Source organism: Lithobates pipiens, unplaced genomic scaffold, assembly GCF_037356315.1.
Source record: "Lithobates pipiens isolate NorthernLeopardFrog02 unplaced genomic scaffold, aLitPip1_a1.2 Scaffold_19, whole genome shotgun sequence".
NCBI classification, from domain to species: domain Eukaryota; kingdom Metazoa; phylum Chordata; class Amphibia; order Anura; family Ranidae; genus Lithobates; species Lithobates pipiens.
Window position 1 is genome coordinate 392,524,519 of NW_027507764.1, and position 24,967 is coordinate 392,549,485.

At 40.9% G+C, this 24,967-nt stretch overlaps 1 protein-coding gene across 1 annotated transcript in view; it reads left to right on the plus strand.

Annotated features, from left to right (window-relative positions):
- The window catches only part of RTTN (rotatin), a 314,933-nt gene that overhangs the window by 61,996 nt on the left and 227,970 nt on the right, over positions 1 to 24,967 (plus strand). Inside the window, exons 9-12 of the mRNA XM_077492379.1 lie at positions 4,917 to 5,076; positions 7,332 to 7,513; positions 12,942 to 13,057; positions 13,528 to 13,698. Coding sequence (XP_077348505.1) covers positions 4,917 to 5,076; positions 7,332 to 7,513; positions 12,942 to 13,057; positions 13,528 to 13,698 — 629 coding nt within the window. The remainder of the gene's footprint in view (positions 1 to 4,916; positions 5,077 to 7,331; positions 7,514 to 12,941; positions 13,058 to 13,527; positions 13,699 to 24,967) is intronic.

The following is a 24,967-nucleotide window of genomic DNA, read 5'->3' on the forward strand; positions in this document are numbered from 1 at the left end:
AAAAAGGAAGTCTCAGGAAAAAAATAAAAATAAAAATCTTACATTTTAAATAGACATATGAAGCAAAATAAGGGTCAGTGCCCATCTGCAGCCCCCAGCGTATTGCCATGAATGCAGCCCCCAGCGTATTGCCATGAATGCAGCCTGATTCATGTCCCTCTGCAGCGTTGAAGGAGACAGGGAGGGGGGCAGGATGAGCACCGACAGACATACAGGAGAAACTCCTGTTTCTATCGACGGCCTCTTTAATTGAAAGTCCCGCCTCCTGTGATGGACAAAACGGTTTTCCAATGGCAGCGCAGGACGGGACTTCCTTTTATACAGGACGCTGTCCTGTATCCACGGCTCTCGTCCCGCCCCCTCCATGGCAGCCAGCATAGCTATCTTTTGTGGCCCCCGGCGATCTGGGATTTGTTGGGGGCCACAAAAGATATATATGTGAACATGACCAGACGGGCTGTCTGAAACTGGAACGCGGGCCGCGATTGGCCCGCGGGCCGGACTTTGGACATGCCTGCTTTAGACCATTGGGTTATTGCGCCACCTTTAGGACTAGGCATAACATGTAATGAAAAAACTTAGAACTTCTAGTTCCACCCAAGGGGCAGTCCCTTAGGCAACAACCCCTCAGCCTGCCATGTTGCTTCAGTTTTATTTTGCCTAGTGAAGGAGAAGGGCCTAGGAACCCTAGGCTGGGTGACAGGCTGGATACTCTTATCCTTGTAGTCTTCCCCAGCCTGGCCAGCGAGCGTGGGCAGGCCAGAGCTCCATACCTAAGCTTCAGAGGTGGTCGGTGAGCTTTAATGCTCTGGGGCACACATATGACCGGGCTACTAATGTCTGTGTCAGTGTGCCGGGCCAGCAGCCACCCCCGTAATGATCGGAGAGTGGGTCTGTGATGGAATGTCTCCCAGCTCCGCAGGACTGGTAAGTACAGCTCTCCCTGCTTCGGTGGGGCTGAGCAGCTGGACATTCCTTGGGAGGTCGATTCGGGGGTCCCTCACCTCCCTCTCTTCTCTCCCTGTCCCTATCTTCCCTCCCCCCCTCCCTGTGGGGGAGGCTGCTGAGCGGTGTGAGAAGACCTTCTGTCTCAAGGTCCGATTCTCCATCCTGCTTTACCAACGCTGGTTTTAACAGCATGGCTATCAAGAGCCAGGTGTTGAGGAACCGGAGTCTTTCGAACTCTGTGATCCCAACTATGCTAAGAGCACATAAATCTTCATGGCAGGCTGAGGGGTTGTTGCCTAGAGGACCCCCCCTTGGGCGGAACTAGAAGTTCTGAGTTTTTTCATGACATGTTCACATGTTATGCCTAGTCCTCTCCTAAAGATGGCGTAAGAACCCAATGGTCTAAAGAGAGGAGCTGTGTCAGTCGGTGAATTACAGAGAAAAGGATTTTACGGCGAGTCCAAAAAAATCCTATTTTTTTTTTTTTTTGGGCTGTGCCCACTCTGTAGAGATTTCCCACCAATTTCTCTCCTGGAGTTAATAAGAAAACCTCCCAACAGGGACACAGACTACAATAAACAGTAGAGGCTCAAACCCTACCTCACTCTATTTATAAAAAAGAAAAAAAAAAAAGAAAAGGCTCTAGTAGAGCTTTAATTGGGCAGTCATTCCAGCGTGTAGAATGTTTCTAATTTCTGCTGAATTTGTATATTTTTTTTTTTATGAATTTTTTTTTTTTATTATTATGCACAACTGTTATCCGTTTTATTATATTGAAGAATTAATATCTCAAAGATATGATGTGGGTTAAATGAGAGTTCTTTGACCAAGAGTGAAAGCGTTAACACAATAACAACATTTATTTGTGAGTGGTTGAAAGTCCATCTAATACACATCCATCTATCTATAGTTTACAACAAGGAAGAAAATATTAGGTTGAAATAAGAGAATCGCATTAAAGAATACTGAGTATATTCCTTAAAACATTAATCTACAAACATATTTAGTTCCAAAGTAAAGGGCCGACCTTTCCCATAATTACCTGTTCCACCATGGCTGCTCTCCCATCAAGAGGAAGTTTCCTCCCATCTAGTCTGTGTATATCAATACAGGCTGATGCCTCATTGGTTGGCATAGTGTGGCTTCTGATTGGTGAGCTTCCCTATACTTTGCATAGTTCGGCCCCCTTTAATGCAAATCCTTGTGACTATTAAGGCAGGAGATTGACTTGAATTTTCCCGGGAAGTTGCGTATTGGCCTCCCTTCATTGCATATCCCAGAATGGAATCCTTTGAAGTGAGTATGTGTAAAACCAATGAGGTTTGACTCCCATTGTTTGTACACAAAAGCCTGGGCACCGACTTGTCTGGTCTACTCCGAGATATATGTGAAGATAATATCTTCCAGCTTGCATAGATACAATCTAAATGATATATATTCCTAATTACAATATTTTACAGCTATTAATGGAGATTTCACATATACTCATAAGGCAACAACAACCATTATAAAATGTGTTCTAGAGCATATCATGAGGATGTGGTGAAACAAGCATTTTTACATCCACTGCCTCTTGCTGTTAAATTGGTTTTATTTCTAGTCTAAGTATGATTGATAAACCGAATGTATTAAAGGAACCTGTCATGCTGGCCATAGATGGGTTGAAATTTGTCCTGTTCAGCATGGACCAGCCAAATTTGGATCCAGGTATGGCTGCTCTTGACAGACAGAAGTCGATCTAATGAATGACTTCAGTTTAGTGGGATCGTTTGAATTTTTTTCTTGAACAGCGGCTGCAGCTAAAGGGGCTGCTGCTGAAGATCAGTGCATTTTGACAGTGGAGAGACCTAGCTGTCAGAATACAATGTCTCAGTGGGTCAGATTCCTTTATCCACCTAGATTTTTTGTGGATGGAGAAAAAAAAGATCCATCTATGGGCAGTTTAAGTGACTGGCATGATCAGTCTATCCAGAACAGATAGTTAAGTTGTGTGGATGTTTGGATGATTCATTCCAATTTCTTATCCCTCTCTGAGGTGCAACTGTCAGTTCTTTGCAGTAACGCCCTGTTTCTTTTAATCTCTTTAGATTTGGTTGCAGTGCACCATTGTAAGACTCGGATTTCTTCTTGAGCGCATAATACTGTGTATTAAAGCTGCACAATTAATCGTTAAAGAACAGAGATCATGATTCTACCCCCCTCGCCATCTTAAAAAAAGCATTTTCCCGATTTAGTGCAGAGAGTTCTCTGCTCACAGCTGACAGCTGTCAAACACCACCCCCCAAAAAAAAAAAAAAAAAAAAGAAATGGGCAGCCTGCCAGGTTTATAACATCACTTAGCTGGAGATAGAGAAACGTAACACTTGGTCCTTTTACATCATAGGAATGAACTTTGGTCTGTAAATGAGATCAGTTTAAAGACCAAACCTTTTCTGACACTTGTTGCTTACAAGTTAAAATCAGTGTTTTTTTGCTCGAAAATTATTTAGTACCCCCAAATATATAATATAAAAAATATTTATATTCTATATGTGTAATATATGTAATTTATTTATTTTTTGGCAGAGACCCTAAAGAATAAAATGGCAGTTGTTGCAATATTTTCAATATTTTATGTGACACTGTACAGGGTCTTGCAAACGCAATTTTTTTGGAAAAAATACACTTTAATGAATAAAAAATAAACAGTAAAGTTAGCCCAATTTTTTTGTATAACGTGAAAGATGTTACGCCGTGAGAATTGTAAGAGAATCGTGAGTATTCTAAGCAAAAAAAAAATGTGATTCTCATTTTGGCCAGAATCGTGCAGCTCTACTGTGTATACATAACTTAACTTAATGAAATTCATAAAATCCTGCATTTTATATTCGCTTCCTATAAGGCCTCATGCACACTTGAGCTTTAAAAACACTGCTTTTACAGCTGTTTAATGAAACCCTGCGGCGCAATGAAGGTGAGGGATGGGGGAACCCTAGCTGAGGTGGGATCCCACCACCGACCCGTGTTTTTTTTTTTTTTTCCCTCTCTGCCTAAACGCCCCTCCATGTTAGGCTTTGTGTACATGCACACTAGGCGTTTACAGGAGTTTGAAGGCAGCGACGTTTAACGGCAGGAAAAAAAACATCAAATTTGCATCCAGGGGATGCGCTTTTAAGCATGAAACACATCTGATGCTCCTAAGCACTAAGCACGTTTAGCACTTGAGCGTTTTATTAATTTCACTGGCAAGAAGAAATGAATATTCTGGCCACTGAAAAAAACACCCAAGTGTTTGACGCTCTTAAGCACGCCTAAATGCTTTTGCAAACATTAGGCTTAGACACATCTTTGAAACTGCTTTTCTCCTGCCAAAAAAATCATTTTAAAAAGCAGTGTATATGAGGCCTAATAATTTTACAACCTGCTCATCCTTGGATAGGGAAGTCCAGTGTAACATCATTTCAGACATTGGAAATTGGAGTAGAATAAAATGAAGCAGATTGTATATGGGCTTCTTGCATATGGCTGTATATTAATGTGCAGGGCCATATAGTGTAACGTGGCTCCTAGGAGCTACAGCTGCCACATCATGTAGCCCTTTGGTATGCATTGCAGGATACATTGTGCGGGACGGTTGCGGGTGTATACGTTGATATATATACATGCTTAACCGCCAGCACTTGCGTTTTCACATGCACGCGTATAGACGTTTTTTTCAAAACTTTTTATGCCCTAAAGTACAACCATCTGAAAAAGCTCTATCTGTAACTGAAAGAAGCGAGGACTTTTGTTTACTGTGCATTGTGGTGGACGTAGGAGAATGTCAAGACTTTGCAGAATACCTAGTGCCTGGCTTATGCTTTTGTATTGCAGCTGTGTAAATTAGAACAAATGTAGAATAAATGCTAATGAATGTTACATTTGCATTTTCTTTGACCTTTTGGTCTTAAAAAAATTACTTTGCGTTATAATATTTTTATGCTTTACAGAAGTGATTTCCCAGAATTCTTCTGTATCTTACTACACTCCAGCCACCCGTAATTCTCAGAACCCCTCTCCTGTAAATGAGCACCTTCGACCTTCAGTTGTGGGGCGCACAAGTCAGCGACTTAGAGGAGATGGACAAGATTGGGATGCTACATCTTCTAGGTTGGTGTTTCTCAAGTTTTCAGACTTGGTGATATTGGCTTAATACATTTGTGTTCATGATAAAGGCAATACAAACTAAAAATAGAAGGCATGGGAAGAACAAGCTTAGAAAAGTATAAAAAAAAAACAAAAAAAAAAAACACTTCAATCTAAAATTAAAATATTGTATAACCAAGATAATTGGCTATAATTTATTGTTCTGCAAGACATACGGTAACATATCTGAGCTCATTTATAAATCAGCACTGTATGGACCTCCATTGTACTGTACTAGAATAATTACATTGATTGTATAGTAATTGTGTTTTTAATACCCCAGATTGAATGTTTTCAGTTATAATAATTTTAGTAGACAGAAATAAGGAGTGACATTTTTAAAATTCAGAAGCTATTTATAGTGGGTAAAGAACATTCATTTTACTGGAGTCTAAATGAGTAGATTTGGGGCAATTACCACCCTGCACTCAGTCTATCACTTTTTTCTAGAGTAGAATCCTGTACTGAGCACTATGGGGTTGATTTACTAAAACTGGAAACTGCAAAATCTGGTGCAGCTCTGCATAGAAACCAATCAGCTTCCAGTTTTTTTTGTCAAAGCTTAAAGTGTTTGTAAAGATGAAGAAAAATATCTGCCAGCTCCTCTAGTCTATCAATCTATCCTACACTGTGTAAATGTTTTTATAAAGGGGAAAAAAACACCTTATCGTCTATTTTATGGCAGGTCACATGACTTCCGGCTGCTCTCCTCTGATCTAAGGGCTACAGCAGGAGGGGCCGAGATCCCCCTCTGATGTCAGCTGGGGATGTCACATGACCGCTGTGCTGGCCCGCTCAGCCCCTCCTGATGTAGCCCTTCGATTAGAGGAGGAGAGCGGCTGGAGGTCATGTGACCGGCCATAAAAGATATGAGCTAAGGCATCTACAGGAATTTTTTTTTTTTTTTTACAGCTTGGAGAAGGACAGATTAGACAAACGCTTTAACTGAATAAGCCTAGGCTAGAAGCTTATTGGCTACCATGCACAGCAGCACCGTATTTTTCACTCTGTTTTAGTAAATCAACCCCTATGCCTCCCTTTTAGGCCTTGATGTGTGAATGACCAGGTACACAGATTCCCTTATCAGACCACCTACCTGGTTGGCAAAGAGCTTCTTCTTTTTTTTTTTTTTTTTGGGGGAAAAAAGGAGAGAAAACCAAATTGATTCCGAAGTATGCAATCTGAGTTGCTCTTTTGTTTCAGCATTGATGAAATTGGTAGCGGGAAGGCTGTCTCTGATGTTCTACTTTGAGTCGGCAAACTGTCTGTCACACCGTTTCTCCCAGAGTTAATTTCCCTGCTTGCTTTTAACAAGATGCACTCTTACAACTGTAAGAAGCAGATTTGTAAATTACCTTCAGCTCAAGGTTCTCCTGCTCTTCACAATAAAAAACAAAACTAAAATAAAAACATGCAAGTACCCTCAACATGGCGTTGTGTACGTTAACCGGTAAATTGTGTTGTCGCTGTGCTTGTCCTATAACTTTTCTATCAAGGAAAACCATACATTTTCCAAACCTATTTATGAATCTCTGTTTTCTGTAATTGAAAATCAGGTAATTTTTTTTTTTTTTTTTTTAAATAAGATTTTCGTTTTTGTATGCCGTAACAAAGCTAAAAATTGCTGTAAAGAGTTGATAACACTGGAGGTTTTTGATTTTATTATAGCAAATTACAATATTAAACTCTGATGTGGTTATTGTGTTAATTATTGCCATTGTAAGCAGTGTATTTCTTAAAGTATTAAACCCACAACGGTAAAATCAGTCTGTATATGCAGTAGAGCATGCTTGTTATACTCACTGTGGGGCTAACCCTCTGCATTGTGTAAAAAGGCTTTATTTCTGTTTTCTGGGATACTCCTCTTCTATTACTGTTCCCAATCCATTTGCTGATAGAACAGAGCCCTAGAAGGCACTTTGCACATGCTCAGTTTAATGTGTCCAGACAGAGTGTCAGTGGGCATGCAGCCTCATAGGACAGTCAGGGGAATGAAAACTCCTCCAAGCTTTAACCAGTGCTTGGCCAAACACGGATAGAAGTTACAAGACTGCTATGTACTGCTGATGAGAAAAGGTATTTAGCAGTTTATATTTACTAAAATAATTGCATTTCCATGTTCTATGTACTGTGGGAGACCAGATATAGTGAATGCAGGGTCCTGGGTTTAGTAACACTTTAATGTAAACTTGATTTCTTTTCTTTCTTTTTTTTTTCAGTGGAAATAGCATTCAAGCTCATGCCAATTCCCGGACATCACACTTGTCCCCATTGGACAGAGGTCACTTAGACCATTCAGATGTTGAAAATGAAGATATGCTAGATCTGCAGTTTCAGCAACTCGGTCTCCCTCAGTTCTGCGTGTTGGTTTTGGAAAGTGCAACGCCTCTGTTGAAGTCAGGTCAGCTTCTTCTTCTTCTTCTTAAGCATTGTTTTCTAGTAACCTTACAAGCAGAGTGGTGACAGTACGAACCCGGATACCATGACTGGATAATTCTTTTTTACTTTCAATTCATTTTTATTAAGAAAGGTTCAGAACAAAAAAAAAAAAGCAAAGTTATTACAACGTTATAGAGTAATAGCTAACAGTTTATGACCTTGTTTCAGAGATGTATAAACTGGTAGGTAAAATATGCATGTCCCTAGAGTAGAGGCAACTAGAGATAACCTGAAAAAGACAAAACAAAACATGCTGGGTCAGTCATTTAAGGTAGACATTTAAGAAGTCAAATATCAGGCCAGGAATCAATCGTTCTTGAGTAGGAATACCTGACTTTATAATTTTATTAGCACAAAGTAATCAAGCACTGAAACATTGAGATATATATTATAATATATATATATTTTTTTTTTCATGAACTGTGAAAGAGGTTCATGGCTCCCTCCTACAAGCTAGTCTTTTGCTGATTTTTGAGATTATGGTTTTAGAAAGTGCAGTTGATGTCTGGAAACATGGGTCTCTCTCAGCCAAACTAGGTATAAGGGACAACAAAATGCATAAATCGTCTGAGGATAGACAGTATCATTATCTCACTTAAAGCAATGGACGATATAACCTTACCTCAAAATCTTGGTCATATTGGCTACATCGCTCTTGTGCAATTAAAGATCTGTATTACATTTTAACATTACAACTTTTTGAAAGATACAAGTTCTTTGTAGAGGAAGTTGTGTAAAAACCAGTCCACTCAAAGTTAAACACTGGTTGTGGCTGGACATTTTTTAGGTTCAGTCAGCCATAATGGTCTCAGGCTGAGCTTTGGTTTCATTCTTAACCTGCTAGATTCCTTATGGATGCGAATTCCTTGGGTCACTATATTCTTTTCATCTCTTAAAAAAGGTATTCATTCACATACTTGTGGTGTTATCCCCTACTACGTTCTTTGGAAAAAAAAACTACTTTTATTGTGTAAAACTTTTTCATGCTGGTGATGCTAAATTTTGTATTGTGAATTGATACTTTTGAGTTATTATTTGGATTGATAGTAATATGGATGTGCTTCTTCAAAATGAGGAATGGGGTAAATGTTCAGAAAACTGTCCTCACAAACCTACACTTAGTGCAAACATTATTTATTACATTGATACTTTTGTATCCGAATGGACAGTACGTATGTGCTCCTCCAAATTGATAGAGGTACACCTCTAGAAGCTCCTCTTGAAAGCCTTAAGGTGGTAAAGATAAAAAGTATCACCGTGTACAATGTTTCAGGAATCACTTGCAGTTTTTAGGCTTTTATTTTAATTCCTAGGTGGCTATTAGTTCCTCAGACAGCTGAGGTTGCTTGTTAGTATAGGGAGATTTTCTGATTTGTTGGACATTCCTGTTGGGTGGGTCACATCTTCTCCAGTGTGAAGAAGAGAGGTCTATTGCAACAGTAGACATTGTGCCATTGTCTACTGTTGCGTCCTGGCACTCGTGTTTTGCTTGCGACTTTTAAAGTTAAAACTATGGGCAAAACTTTTATTTTTTCTCATTTTGGATATTTTCCGCCATCTCTGTCCCATCACGGATATTTCCCTTCACTTCCTGTCCCGTAGTTTAACAGGATGTGAGAGGAAATCTCTGCAAATTAAAGGTATTTCTTGAGGACCCTCAGGTCACCAGAACTAGTGTCCCCATTGGAAGATTTTCCATCTATTACTTTTATGGGGACAACCCAAAATTTGGGTTTTCCTTTTAGTTTCACTTTCAATGATGATGATAAACAGGACAAATTGAGAGGATGAATTTCCTTAACGGGCACAGACGGCAATAACAATTGACAGTGGCTCTAATACCTCTCCAATCTAAAACCAAAAAAAAAAGTTTTGCCTTTAGTTATACTTTAAGTTTACTTTGCGGTATATGCCAAATAATCTATTAAAACATAGTGTATTTTACTAAACAGAAAAGCTGTACATACAAAAACTATTACAATTATAGGAATACATTACAAGACTGGCAGATACACATACAACAAGCATGCACAAACACCAACTATACTTCCTAGCGAATGAGCATGGATAATGGTCTGTATACTATAAGAATACACTAACAGTTTACTTAGCTCTGATTTATAGAGGCTTTACGATCTCCGTAGGCAACGAGGACCCCAGGCTTACGCTACCAGCAGTTGCAGGAGATCAGGCATAAGCGTCTTCAGGTATAGCTTCTTCTAGCTGGTACAGACGTTCCTTGGTGTTGCGTCATTATAGAGTCCTGCTCTCCATCTCTGCTGTTGGCTTTTATTTAGAAAGAATAGGTAGCCAATCCCACATGGGGATTGGCTACCTATTTCAAACCTCGACTAGATACCCAACAATCGATTTAGTACAATGTTTTCAATACACCCAATGGTTTCAAACCAGACTGTTTCCCTATGAGCCTCCAATTGATATCCTACCCTCCATTTAAAATTAAAATATATTTTACACTTTAACCGCTAAGACCTCCCCTATTGCCATCATCTGATAGTTCGACCGACCACCAACTGTCTTTTTGTTTCTTCATGTCCCTCCTTAGACCCAGCACTGATACCTGGTTTTGAAACTATACTGACAAACCTGTATGTCGTCAATTTTGTATTGTTCTACTGGCCAAGTGCATTCAAGAAGCTTTTTAGTGATGCTTCTTTGCTCCTCATTATGGTCAGCATCATTAAATCTTACTAAAGGCAAAACTTTCTTTTTCAATTTTGGATAGATTGGAGATGGTTAGAACCCCTGTTAATTTTTATTGCTGTCTGTGCCCCCATTAGGGAGACTTGTCCTTTCTATTTGTCCTGTTTACCATTATCATTGAAAGTAAAAGAAAATCCCAATTGTTGGGTTGTCCCTAGAAAAATAGGAGGAGCAATCTTCCAATGGGGACACTAGTCCTGCTGACCTAGGGGTCCCAAAGGAATTTCCTTTTAATATGCAGGGATTTCCATTCACTTCCTGTTTGACTATGGGACAGGAAGTGAAGGCAAAACTTTGCAATTGAACACAGATGGTGAAAAAAAATAAAAATCGAACGGGTTATAATCCTCCCTTGCTCTTTCCAAAATAAAAAAATAAAAAAAGTTTTGCCTATAACTCTACGTTAGGGATAGGAGTCCTATCATTGCACAGATATCTAGATAGCTTTTTTTTTTTTTCCCAAGCAAAATGACCAATGACCAAAGAGTGCCTACAACTTTAATGGTATTAATACCAATGTATTCATTCTTAGTTTGTTTACCAAAGAATTAAAGTATTGGGACAAATCCATTATTACAGATCTGGTTATTCATAGTCCTGCTCTGATATATATATTATTATTTATTTTTTTCATTTTGGGTGGCTTGACAATGATAACTCCTATAAATCTGTTTTGTTGATGGGTTATGGCATTTATTGGAGATCTTCACCAAATCTTATTTTTCACCAAAAATGACAGAGAAAATTTGCACAAATCTAATACTGGAATATTCAATTTTATTGAAGCTGAAGAAGTAACTCTTGGTGATGTAATATGTTTTGTGAATTGCTTGTAATAAATTGGCAACAATTTTGTGGCAAGCAAAAATTGGTTTGTTTGCTGACCTTTTATACAGTGGGGAAAATTTATATTTGATCCCCTGCAGATTTTGTAATCGCCCACTGAAATGAAGGGTCTATAGTGTTTGTTTTACATTTATTTTTTATCTTAGGTGTATTTTAAATAATAGAGACAGAATATCACCCAAAAATCCAGAAAAAACACAATACAAATGTTATAAATTGAGTTGCAGTTCAGTGAGTAAAATATTTGATCACTACCAACCAACAATTCTGGCTCCCACAGACTGGCTACAATATATGTTCATGTGGTACACAGATTAGTCCTGCCAATTTAAGAAGGTGCTCCTAGGAACCACTCGTTATGTCAACAGAATCTCCTTCTTCCATTCAAACTTCACCATCACCGGCAAGACCAAAGAGCTTTCAAAGGATGTCAGAGATGAGATTTTAGACCTGCACGAGGCTGGAATGGGCTACAAGACCATCAGCAAGAAGCTCGGTGAGAAGGAGATGATGCTTGGAGTGATTATTTGCAAATAGAAGAAATACAAATTGACCATCAATTGTCCTCAATCTGGAGCTTCATACAAGAATTTGCCTCATGGGGTAAAGATGATCATGAGATAAGTGAGGGATCAGCTAAGAACTACACAGGAGCAGCTTGTGAATGATCTCAAGGCAGTTGGGACCACAGTCGCCAAGCAAACCATTGGTAACACAATACACCACCATGGATTGAATCCTGCAGCTCCCGCAAGGCCCCCCTCCTCAAGAAGGCACATGTACAGGCTCATCTGAAGTTTGCTAATGAACATCTAAATGAACAAAAAAAGAAGAGCACAGCAACTTTTTCTCTTCTTTTCTTCTTTTTTTGTTAATGTTATTTAGGACGAGGTACCCCCATAGCGTTAATCATATATTTTGAACATCTAAATGATTTAGAGAAGGATTGGGAGAAAGTGCTTTGGTCAGATGAGACCAAAATTAAGCTCATTGGCATTAACACGGCTTGCCGTGTTTGGAGGAAGAAAAATGCTGATGACCCTAAGAACACCATCCCTACAGCCAAGCACGGAGATGTAAACCTAATGCATTGGGACTGTGTCTCTGCTAAAGGAGCAGGCACACTGCTGATTTGAGGAGCCAATGGACAGCTTCATGTATTGTAAAATCCTGGAGAACCTTCTTCTCTCAGACAGAACACTGAAGATGTGTCATGGATGGGTCTTCCAGCAAGACAGTAACACAAAACATAGGCAACAAAGAAGTGGCTCAAGAAGCACGTTAAGGTCATGGGTTGGCTTAGCCAGTCTCCACACCTTAATCCTATAGAAAATTCATGGCAGGAGCTGAAACTTCGGGTTGCCAAGAGACAGCCAAGAAACCTTAAGGATTTAGAGAAGATCTGTGAAGAGTGGACCAAAATCATTCCTGACGTGTGTGCAAACCTGGTAACCCACTACAAAAAATGTCTTACCATTGTGCTTGCCAACAAGGGTTTCTCCACCAAGTACTAAGTCATGTTTTTGCTTGGGGATCAAATTGTTTATTTTACTCACTGAACTGCAACTCAATTTATAACATTTGCGTTTGTGCGTTTTTGTTTTTTTTCTTCTTCTGGATTTTTTTTTTGGCTGATATTGTCTCTATCATGTTAAATACACCTATGGTAAAAATGATGGACAGATGAGTGGGAAAACAATATTACAATATCTGCAGAGGATCAGATAATTGTAATTAATACCTTTTTAGAGTCGTAAGTTATACATGGTTTATGAATTGGCATTAAAAACGTGTTAATTTTTTTTTTTTTACACCTACAGAAAGAAGAAAAATGATACAACTTGTCCTTGAACTGCTTAATGAAAACTTGGTACTGCTTTGTGATGCCATTTCAGAAAACGTATGGGAGGATCGAAGTCTCATAGGACAAGAACTGGTGAGATAGCAGCATTGCGATTATGGAAACAACATGCTATGCACTAAATATCTTTTGACCAGCAATTAAATTTTGATACCAGCAATCCAGACTATATTAAGTTTGCATCAATAAAAACATGCTCACAAAGCATTCTTTGTTCACCAGGGTATGGAAGGCCTAAGCAGCAGTGCAGGTTGCTGTGGTAACCAGGGGGAAGGCAAATAATGAGACAATGTCAATAACACCTTTTATTTTTCTAATCTTCTTCTTTTTTTTTTTTTTTTTTTTTTTTTTTCCTTCTTTCTTTTTCTTCCTTGAAAGGTTATGCATGGACAACAATCCAGCGAAATATGAACTTGATTATAAATGATTTTTGGAAAGGGTGGCTTTTTCTTGAGCACAGATGCAATAAATTCCACATCTCTTATATGATTTAAACCTATTCCAATAATGTAATAAAAACTCACTTTTGTGCTTTCTTTTTACAGAGATGTAAACTGCTTTTCATGCTGGATACACTTGGGGAGGTTATATTGTATCATAAAAATAACAATGGCTCTGAGAAGCCTGACTCTTCTCTTGTGAACCACAGAATGGCATTTATCAGCATCTCTCTTTTTACAATGCGACTGCTGCAAACGCTTCTCCCCGTGGAAAAGGTGAGGGATTAAAAGCAATCCTGAAATGCAAAACCTTTTAAGCTTCACTCTCAGAATTGTTTTGGTAAATATTAATACACCCAGTTAAGACTCCATGGTCTTCCCTTTTAAACTGCTATGTGCAGCTGGAGTCGGAGTGAGTTTACACTTTGGATATATTGCTGCATCTAAAAATTGTTTGTATATAACTCTTGGTATTGATTTCTTAGTTGCCCATTTCAAGGCACCGTAATGACGTTTGTACAACAGTAGGTTTAACCACTTGCCGACTAGCCGTCGCAGTTTCACTGCGGCAGAATGGCACGGCTGGACGAAGCAACGTTATGTTACGTCACTTCACCCTGTGGCCACTAGGGGCGCGTGCGCGCCGCCACTCCCCCACGGAGCCGATGCGAGTGCCCGGCAGTGCTTGGGCTCCCGCGATCGCTAATGCCACACGGACAATCGGGATCTGTGTGTGTAAACAGTTTTTGGTTCTCTGCGCGGAGAAGAGATAGATTGTCTGTTCATACAGAGTATGAACAGCGATCTGTCACCTCCCCTACACAGTCCCCTCCCCTCTTAACCACTTCCCGGACAAGGCTGTCATATGACATCCTAGACTTTCAGTGGGAATATCTGAATGATGCTAGCAGCCACAGGCATCATTCAGATATCCTTGTTTTCAGCCGGAAATTCTGTGCACCATAAGAACAATCATAGCGGCAGTCCCGCCGCTTGATCGTTCTTACAGGCGACAGGAGGGGACATCCCCCCCCCTCCCCTCCTGCCACCATCCGGTGCTTCTTCGGGCTCTCCCGTGCCATTGGGGACCCGGAGAAAGAATCGTCCGGCACCGGATGATGACGGTAGAGATTTCTGGTGACCGGGTGGTCACCAGTCATCTCTATGACTGTCCCGGATGTAAACAAAGCCACGATCGCGGCTGTCAGCATGGGATCGGTGAAATTTTTCCAGGCTGGAAAGCATGAGATGTGGGGTCTTATTGACCCCACATCTCTCCATAAAGAGGACCTGTCATGAATGATTCCTATTACAAGGGATGCTTACATTCCTTGTAATAGGAGAAAAAGTTGTAAAAATTAAAAAAAAAGTAAAATAAAAAAAATTGTTTTTTTTAAATGCCCCTGTCCCCGGTAGCTTGCGTTCAGAAGCGAACGCACATGTTGGTCCCGCCCACATATGTAAACGCCATTCAAACTACACATGTGAGGTATCGCCACGTGCGTTAGAGCGCAAGCAACAATTATAGCTCTAGACCCACCTCTGTAACTCTCAATATGTAACCTGTAAAAAATGTCAAAGCATCACCTATGGAGATTTTTAAGTACTGAAGTTTGGCGTCGTTCCATGAGTGTGCGCAATTTTAAAGCATGACATGACTCGGCGTAACATCCTCTTTTACTTTTATATAAAAAAAATTGGGCTAACTTTTTACAGATTTGTTTTTTAAATCGTGAAAGTTTTTTTTTTCCAAAAAAAATCAGTTTGAAAAATTGTTGCGCAAATACTGTGCTAGATAAAAAATTGCAATGACCGCCATTTTATTCCCTAGGGTGTCTGCTAGAAAAAAAATATATAATGTTTGGGGGTTCTGAGTAATTTTCTAACAAACAAATTATGATTTTTTACGTGTAGGAGAGGAGTGCCAGGAGTTATAACACACTAGGGAACACAATTAACCCCTTAATCACCCCCTAGTGTTAACCCCTTCCCTGCCAGTGACATTTTTACATCAGCCTAAATTGAGGAAAAAAAAATATTTTTGGGTGATATTTATTATAGCAAAAAGTTATTTTTATTTTTTTTTGTTTATAGCGCAAAAAAATAAAAACACAGGTGATCAAATACCACCAAAAATTTATATTTTTGGGGAAAAAAGGACATCTATTTTGTTTGGGTGTAACGTTGCACTACCACACAATTGTCAGTTAAAGCGACAGCAAAAAGTGCTCTGATCAGGAAGGAGGTACAATCTTCTGGGGCTCAAAAAACAAGAAAAATAGCCCTTGGGACTTTAGATGAGGCGAGAGAGGGTTTTTTTTTGTACATCAGGGATGGAGGTGTCAGAGGGGTCACACCAGACCTTAATCTCACTTCTTTAAATCTTCTGGGGCTGAAGCTGTTAAAGTAATACTATAGCTTTTTTTTTTTTTTTCTAAAACTAACATGTTCTACTTACCTGCTCTGTGCAATAGGCTCCTAGCCCTCCCTCCTGCCTGGTGCCCCCAAGCAGGCAGGTTCCAGAGCCGGGACTGTGTGTCCGTGGCTTGGCCCCACCCCCCATCTCCTGATTGGATCACTGACTATGATTGACAGCAGCTTTTGCCATTGCTGCCAAAAGCTATTTAGGAGTGTGAATCCCCAGAAAGCCAAGGCCCTCGTGGACATCGCTGGATCAAGAGGGGGCTCGGGTATGTTTTTAGAGGGGGGGGGCTGCTACACACAGAAGGTACACACAGAAGGTTGTATTACCTTCATGCATAGAATTCATGAAGATGGAGGAAAAAAAACCTTGTGCGTTTACAACTACTTTAAAGCTGCATATTTGTGGAATCCTGCAAGGTGAGAAGCTTTAACATAATTGTCCTCTGTTCAGAAAGGAAGATTCACTAAAATTCTAAAAACCCCATTAAAGTGTATATAAACTCTTAACGGCAAACCCTTTCTTATAGGAGCTCCTGGTCTGTAAAATATACCATCAAAAGCATTTTGTTATATATGTTTGATAAGTGCAAAAAATAAAAATCCTCCCAGAAATCCAGTGAGCATTCTGACTCTGCTAAACAGAAATGGATGTGCTAGTTTACACCATATTCAGTCCAGTGTGGTTTTTTTTTTTCCTGCTTGAAAAAAGTATGCACAGTGTTTTCCGTGTATTCCAATGGTGCATTTTTTTTCTGCACAGAACTGTGCTGGAAAACAGCAAACCGATGTAAAAATGCACCGCAACTGCTTGTGTGAACTGTAAGCAAAAACTCACCCGGAACGTATCTGTAGTGCATTTTCGTGATGTAAACTGGCCTTAAGACCACTTTCACACTGGAAAAATGCCCATTGCAATGAATGGGCAGCACTTCCTAAGCGCCGCAACATGGGCGTTTTTAACCCCTTCTTTGAGGTTAAAAGCGCTGATTAGAAAGCGGTAAATAGTCGCTAAAACAAGCGGCGCTTTACCGCCAATGCACGCGCCTTGGCGGTAAAGCGCCACTTGTTTTAGTGGCGATTTACCGCTTTCTAATCGACACTTTTCAGCTGCTAGCGGGGCGCTTTTAACCTCGAAGGGGTTAAACGCCCATGTTGAGGCGCTTCGGAAGTGCTGCCCATTCATTGCAATGGGCAGGGGCATTTTGGGAGCGCTGTTTTATACAAAGATGCTGCTTGCAGGACTTTTTCTAACTTCCCTCAAGGGTGTGAAAGCACTTGGCAACATGGGAGGCAGTTTTCAGGCGCTTTACAGGCACTATTTCTAGCGCTAAAATGCCTAAAAAGATCCTCAGTGTGAAAGGAGTCTTAAAGTGGAAGGAAAGCCTTAATGCTTTGAATGGGACACTGCAACCCTGACCAATCACTAAGCTTCCTGGTATGCTCCAAAAGCTGAAAATAGCCATTTTGATCTATTTTTGTTATTTTTTAAAGCAATGTTGTTCCCATCATGTGACCACAATCCAACCGCACTAAACACAGAGCGGCCGGTGGGCCTATACATCATCTTCTCATTCATGGGAAAGGAAGGGAAGAGGAGAGGTGGGACTGAGTGGGGCAGAGCGGAGCTGTCTGCCTGGGAGAACTGAGACTGACTACTGAACCAGAGCATTGACATGCACACCTCACAAAGAGAGGAAATGGGAGGCGGGACTGAGTGGGGCAAAATGGAGATGGTTGGCTGGAAGAACTGCAACTGAAGCGACAGTGAGCAGCCACATTCAGCTGTGCAAGCCAATCATTGGTCCAAGAGAGGAGGGGTCCTAAATGGAATAACTAGTAATTTATAGCAATAATATCTCCTGGTGACCAATCACATGTTAAGTGTAGTTTCATGTAACCCGAACAACTATTCAAAAAAATAGAGGAGAAACACAGGCAGGAAACCCCACCTTCAACGTGGTTACTTTTCGGGACTAATACGACATGTATCCAGACTAATGCTAGCCATATACCCGTCAAAAAAAAATAATCTGTGATTTAAAAAAAAAAAAAAAAATTCTATTCACGATTCGAATTGAGGTGTGTTTTTTTATTTATTTTTTTTAATGGGCACCGCGCCGGTCCTGAGGAGCTGCGTGCCGGAGTTTTTAGGCAAGGCCACGGCTTCGGCCTAATCCGCAGCATCTGTCCTCGCGGACTAGGCCGAAGCCGCGGCCTCTCCTAAAAACTCCTGCCCGCAGCTACCCAGGACTGGCGCGCCGGTCCTGGGGAGCTGCAGGCAGGAGTTTTTAGGCGAGGCTGTGGCTTCGGCCCAGTCTGTGGCCGCGACCTCGTCCAAAAACTCCTGCCCGCAGCACCTCAGGACCGGCGCGGTGGTGAAAAAAAAAAATCCAAAATCTATTTGCTTAAATTTTGAATCAATTTGACCTCTCAACTCGACTCAAGATTCAAATCGATTTTTTATTTTTTTTCCCCAGCCCTAGTACATCTAGTGCTTGACAAGGTAGGTACACATTTGTAGGGATTAGGATGGTATTAGTAGATTTGTTGGGTTACTATAGTGTTACGGGTTAAGGATTTTGGGGCTTAAAGCAGAACTCTTGTTCCCTTTTTAAGTGTCGGTTCACACTAGCGAGATGCAGGAACCAGTGTGAGTTCCCGCATTTGCAGGCAGTTCACACTGCCCCATGTGAACTGCTGTGGGTGTCGATTTGAAAGTTAATGACATTACCAGATTTGGTCTGAATATCGCAGTGCGAACTGTCAAATGCTGCAGGAATCGGATCGCATGGGTCCGATTCCAGTGCGGACCAAAAAAGGGTCCTGCACCATTTTGGTGTGAATTCGATGCAAATTCACCTATACAAACTGTATGGATGAATTTGCATTGCACAGACGTCACATGTGATCTGCATGGCAGTGCCGTGCAATGTTTAACATTGCACCAGTGTGAACCTAGCCTAAAGCTAAATGCCCTATAGCCAAGCATAGTAGTGACTCTTAAGCCCCATACACACTATCAGATTTTTTAATTTTTGTATTTAGATTTACCAAAACCATATAATATGAGGTCAAACCTTAGGAGTTTCAATTTGTATGCAATCAGGCAGGCCCTTGCACTACATGGTTTTGTTAAATCTGAAGACAAAAAACAGCAGAAAATCTGATGGTGTGTATGGGGCATTACTGTACTTATGGGTTGAATGTCATCCAGCGCCATTCTTGGACATTACCCCTGGGGCATGCATCCAGCTAGGGCTTGGTGCGGAATGCACCACATTATTTTATCTCTGTAGCATTTAATGACCTACTTATGCCAGAGAAGAAAATAAATCATAACCTCGTGAGACCTGTGTGTGTGTGTGTGTGTGCGTGTGAGCGTGTGAGCGTGTAATTTTTTATTTTTTATTTTTTTTGTGGGGTTTGAAAGGAGTCTGCAATGGGGGTAACTACCCTAGAATTTAGATTAGTCATTGTAAACCTCAGACATGAAATATAGACAAATTATATCCCTCTTATAGTCTATACTTGTCACAATTAAGAGCACTAAGTGTATATTATATGTTGCCTTGTTCCTCCGCTATCTGCAAGAGTAATTTCTGACAAGTTTTCCTGAAACCATGAGAAAAAAAAGTGACAGGGAAGGGACCTCCAGCTCATTGACAGCCTCAACTCTGTTCTTGTGTGCTGTGTGAAGTGGTTGTGCCCCTTCCCCGATTGTAAGTCTGTTAACTTTCTGCACATTTTCACTGGAAAGTTGTACACTTGCAGAGCACTTGAAGGGCAAGTTCTAGTTGACAGTTTTCCAATTTGTAGCACATTTGCATGGCAAGTCTCTAGCAAAAGCAAAATGGGGAGTCTACAGGTGGTCGGTGACTATTGCACAACATAACTCAACCAGAACTTGCAGAATGTTTGCAAAGAAAGTTGACCTGGAGTCATGCAATGTGGATTTGCTGAAAAACTGTGCAACAAACCTTTGAAGCCTCGCCAGTCTAGCAATAGCTTAGCAAATAGCTTTCAAACTTGCGGCTCAATTGCTTGCTGTTTGGGTTCCCTCTAATTGACTCACAGCTCTCCTCACTGAGCCCTGCTGTGTGTAACTTCAGCTATCCACACCCTTTTTTCTGAACCCTCAGACAAGCTTTATACATTTTGGAAATTGGATGTAGACGAGAGAGGGTAGCAGATAAACGGGTACAACTTATGTAGGAGTATTTGTGTAATCTCTGTGTATCACTTGAGGCTAGTAACTTCACTGAGTATATGTAATGGTTTACAACCACTTTAAAGTGGTTCTAAATGCAGAAGGGTGTTTTTTTTTTTTTTTTTTATCTTAATGCATTCTTTGCATTTAAGATGAAAAACTTTCTGTGTGCAGCAGCCCCCCTAATAACTTACCTGAGCCCCATCTTGATTCAGTGACATTGCCCGAGAACCTCAGCTGCCAGGGACTCTCCCTCCTGATTGAATTTGATTGACAGCAGGACCCACTGCTGTGTTTCATCCAGTGTGCCAATGAAGAGAGAGAGGGGGCGCATCTGAGTGGTGGCTCTGTGTCTGAATGGATACACAGAGCTGCGGCTCGGGTGTCCCCATAGCAAGCTGCTTGCTGTGGGTGCACTTTACAGGAAGGAGGGTCCAGGAGTGAAGGGGGTGTCCGAGAAGAAGAGGTTCGGGCCTGCTTTGTGCAAAACCGCTGCATAGTGCAGGTAAGTATGACATGTTTGTTATTTATAAAATAAAAAATCAGCGGAACTCCGTTTTTAAGTCAACAGCTACAAATACTGCAGCTGCTGACTTTTAAAATTTGCACACTTACCTGTCCAGGGCGCCCGTGATATTAGCACCCAAAGCCGATCTGTTCCTTGGCTCCCGGGTGCTTGAATCGGGAATCGGGAAGTGAAGCCTTGTGGGTGATGTGGTTATCTATGCCCGGAAGTGGGAGAAAAATATCTGTATTAGACAGGTATCTGCTCCCCCCTGAAAGGTGCCAAATGTGACACCGGAGGGCAGATGGGATTCCGAAAAGCGGAAGTTCCATTTTTGTATGGAACTCCGCTTTAACCACTTCGGGACTGCCGCATGCTGATGTACATCCTCATTTTGAGGATGGATATAGTTTTTATGGCAGCAGCTAGCTGCCATAACCCCCGGTATCCCCGTGTTCGGCCGATGGTGCGGTACAAGATAAGAGTGGTCTCCGCGGCGAATTTGCAGCAAAATCACTTTTGTCGGCGACGGGAGAGAGCCCCCGTCACGCCATGATCCGGTGCCCTCCGCCGCTTACTGGGGCCGTCGGCAGCGGCGGAGCCAAACAGATGCTTTCCGTGGCTATGCATGGAGATGAGTGATACTGCAGGGCGAAAGCAATGTCAAAATGTCACTTCCGCTCATAGCTCTTAAAGGGACATTTTTTTGTTTTTGTTTTTTTCTTTTCATTGTTTTAAATTACTATTTTTTATTTTAGTTTTTTTAATTGCATTTTAGTGTAAATATGAGATCTGAGGTCTCTTTGACCCCAGATCTCATATTTAAGAGGTCCTTTCATGCTTTTTTTTTTTTCTATTACAAGGGATGTTTACACTCCTTTTTTTTAAATGGTGTAAAAAAATAAATAAAAGGTAAAATAAATTTAAAAAAAAGTTTTAAAGGCGCCCCATCCCACCGAGCTTGTGTGCATACGTGAGTAGCGTCCGCATATGAAAACGGCATTCAAACCACACATGTGAGGTATCGCCACGATCGGTAGAGCAAAACCAATAATTCTAGCCCTAGATCTCCTCTGTAACGCAGAACATGTAACCTGTACAATTTTTTTAAATGTCACCTATGGAGATTTTTAAGGGTAAAAGTTTGTCGCCATTCTTTTTTCCCCTGCTGTAGCAAATTGGATCATTCTTTTCTTGGGGGGGGGGTTCACCTTCCTCTGGATCAACTGTAGGTATGGGATTGGGTATATGGGGTGTATAGACATCTGAGATGTGGTTGGGGAGACTCCATGTTTGTTGCTTTAGAAAATACAAACTGACAGCTTTTGCATTCTGTTACAGCTTCACCCCCTAGGCACCTTATTGAACCTGCCTTGCTATAAGTCAGTTTAATTACAATTGCCTGCTTACACTTGTGTACCTTTTTTATCTGTTACTTGAACTTAGTTCATGGTTTCATAGGCAAATGACCTTGACAGTTTTTTCCGGGCTTGCAGCCTAATTATGAAGTTTGCCTGCTTCACGGTGTACGCGGTTATACCTTAACTGGGAATTTAAAGACCAAGGTACTATGAGTGAAATAATGCAAAATTATAAGTACTAAATTGCCTTGTGGAAAAGGGATTTCTAAGTTTTTAAGAGGAAAATATATATTTTTCCTTTTGATATCCTATTTTTACTTCATATCGTATTTTCTTGAGGTTACTTAAGATCTTAAATAGTGTAACTAGAAAACCATATATACAGTGCAAACAGAAAAAATGCATAAGGCCCAACAAACGAAAAGAAGCGTACCAAAAAAAAATCAGAATTAGAAAGAATAAAACAATTATCAAAGTAGCAATAAAAAAAAAACATTAGTGGTAAGCAATCATAAGAATCTGTGGAAGGCTACTCCACCAAGAGACAGGAGGAATCTCTAAAAGGCAAACAAAGATGTTCGAGGGCCACCAACTAACTGCAGCACATAGCTGGTGCCCCCTGGCGTTCTTTGCTTAAATCTAGTGCAACTAGGCTGTTTATTTTAGGGTGCTTAAAGTATAACTCCACTTTTTTGTGAAACAAGCATATACAATTGCTACACACGCTATATTGCAATTTAATGTTAATAAAAATTACGATTTCAATCTGTAGTCTATGTAATTTTCTGTAACATTTAATGCAATATGGCAACCTGTCATGGCAATATGGCACTCTGTATTTCTTCTGTCTGATCTCTAAGATACATACTGCTGTCCCCTGCATTCTGTTACTTCACACTACTATGTGTTAAAATATACTGATCTCTGCAATTTTTGTTACTTACTCCTGACCCCTGCAGTGTGCTTTACATACTATGAATCTCTGAACTTTGTGTTACATACAATTGACTTCTAAAGTCTGTTACTTGCAGAAGGTTTTTTTAATCGTATGCGTTAAGATAAAAAACCTTCTGCGTGTAGCAGCCCCCCTAATACTTACCTGAGCTCCCTCTTTATCCAGCAATGTGCACGAGTGCCTCGGCAGTCCAGGACTCTCCCTCCCGATTGGCTGAGATACAGCAGTGGCACCGTTGGCTCCAGCTGCTGTCAATCAAAATCAGTTAGCCAATCACAAGAGAGAGGAGACAGGGCGGAACCGCGGCTTTGTGTCTGAATGGACACAGGGAGCTGCGGCTTGGCTTTGGTGCCCCCATAGCAAGATGCTTGCTGTGGGGGCACTTGACAGGAGCATCGAAGAGAGACCCGAGGAGAGGAGGATCTGGGCTCCTCTGTGCAAAACCACTGCACAGAGCAGGTAAGTATAACATGTTTGTTTATTTTTATAACCTAACACATTTATTATAAAAAAAATGAGACTTTAATATCACTTTAAACTGTGCATTACTTATTACTGACCCCATGTGTTAAATACTACTGACCTTCTTAACTCTTCTGAACTCTTACTTCTGATCCTTGCACTCTGAATTAATATATTTCTGACCTCTGAACTTTTTTTAATTTCTTCTAACCCTTGCAACCTTAGTTGGATACTACTGACCACTGCAGTGTGCTTTAAATATTACTGTAGAATTCCTGATTCTTGATCCCTTATATACTATTAACCTCTGAGCTCTGTATTACTTACTATTGAACCCCACACTGTGCAATAAATGCTACTAGTTCTGCGTTACTTTGCTGTCCACTCTACATTACATACTACTGACCTCCTGTACAGGCATGCCCCACTTTTAAGTACTCAATGGGGTTTATTTACTAAAGCTGGAAAGTGCAAAATCAGGCTCACTGCTGTATAGAAACCAGTGAGCTTCTAACCCCAGCTTGTTCAATTAAGCTTTGGTAATGAAGCCTGGAAGCTCATTGGTTTGGTTTGGTATGCAGAATTGAGCCTGATTTTTGCACTTTCCAAATTTAGTACATAAACCCCTTTGTGTACTTAAAAGTGGGGTATGCCTGTACTATGCATAACATACTATTGACTTCTGACCTGTGAAACTCTGTTTTACATACTACTGATCTTTGAATTGTGTGTTACCCCTGACCCCCGCAGTAACTGCTACTGATCTCTGAACTTTGCATTACTTCCTCCTGACCCTAGCACTCTGCATTACATAATTCTGACTTCTGCCCTGTTACATACTATTGACCTCCTGAATTGTGTGTTGCTCCTGACTCCTGCACTCTGTGCTAAATACTAGGAGAAGAAAGAAGGCACTTCTAAGCTTCCCAGCAATTTTAATAGAAGAAATTGTTTAAAAACACTTACACATAATTGTATGTAACAGGCTCATCAAACATCTTTCCAGGCTGGGCCCCTGTCACTGTCTCTCCTCTCGCTGTACCGGCCAGCAGCTGCAGAAAGGGGGTGTGAGCACAGAGTAAAGATGGCCGCCACTTTTCTGGAACCACCGTGGAATGCATGCGGGATGTGTGGAACACACCAGCCAGAAGTGGCATCAAAAAGGGGGCGGTGACGCATCTTGGAGCATGCGCAATTACTTCTTTATTGGTGGTCCGATGAAGGAACGATTGCACATGCTCTGAAGCAATGAGAGGAGAGACAGTGACAGGTGCCCAGTCTGAAAAGATGTTTGAGCCTGTAACATCCAATTTCTTGTAAGTGTTTTTAACCAATTTCCTCTATTAAATTGCTCTTAATCTGCACTTAGAAGCGCCTTCTTTCTTCTCCGGGTTACCACCAGTGCTTGCTTCCACTCTCAGAAGTGCTGCATCAGTGATCCTCAAGCTACCATGTGGACAGTGATTATTATTGTACCTAGCAGATTTATGGTTATTGCGCAAAAGCGCCCTACGCGCTTTATCTGAGTTAAATACTACTTACCTCTGAACTCTGCTTTACTTCTAACCCCTGTCCTCTGTGTTGTATACTACCGACCCCTACACTATGCTGCTGTCCTCTGCACTCTGTGT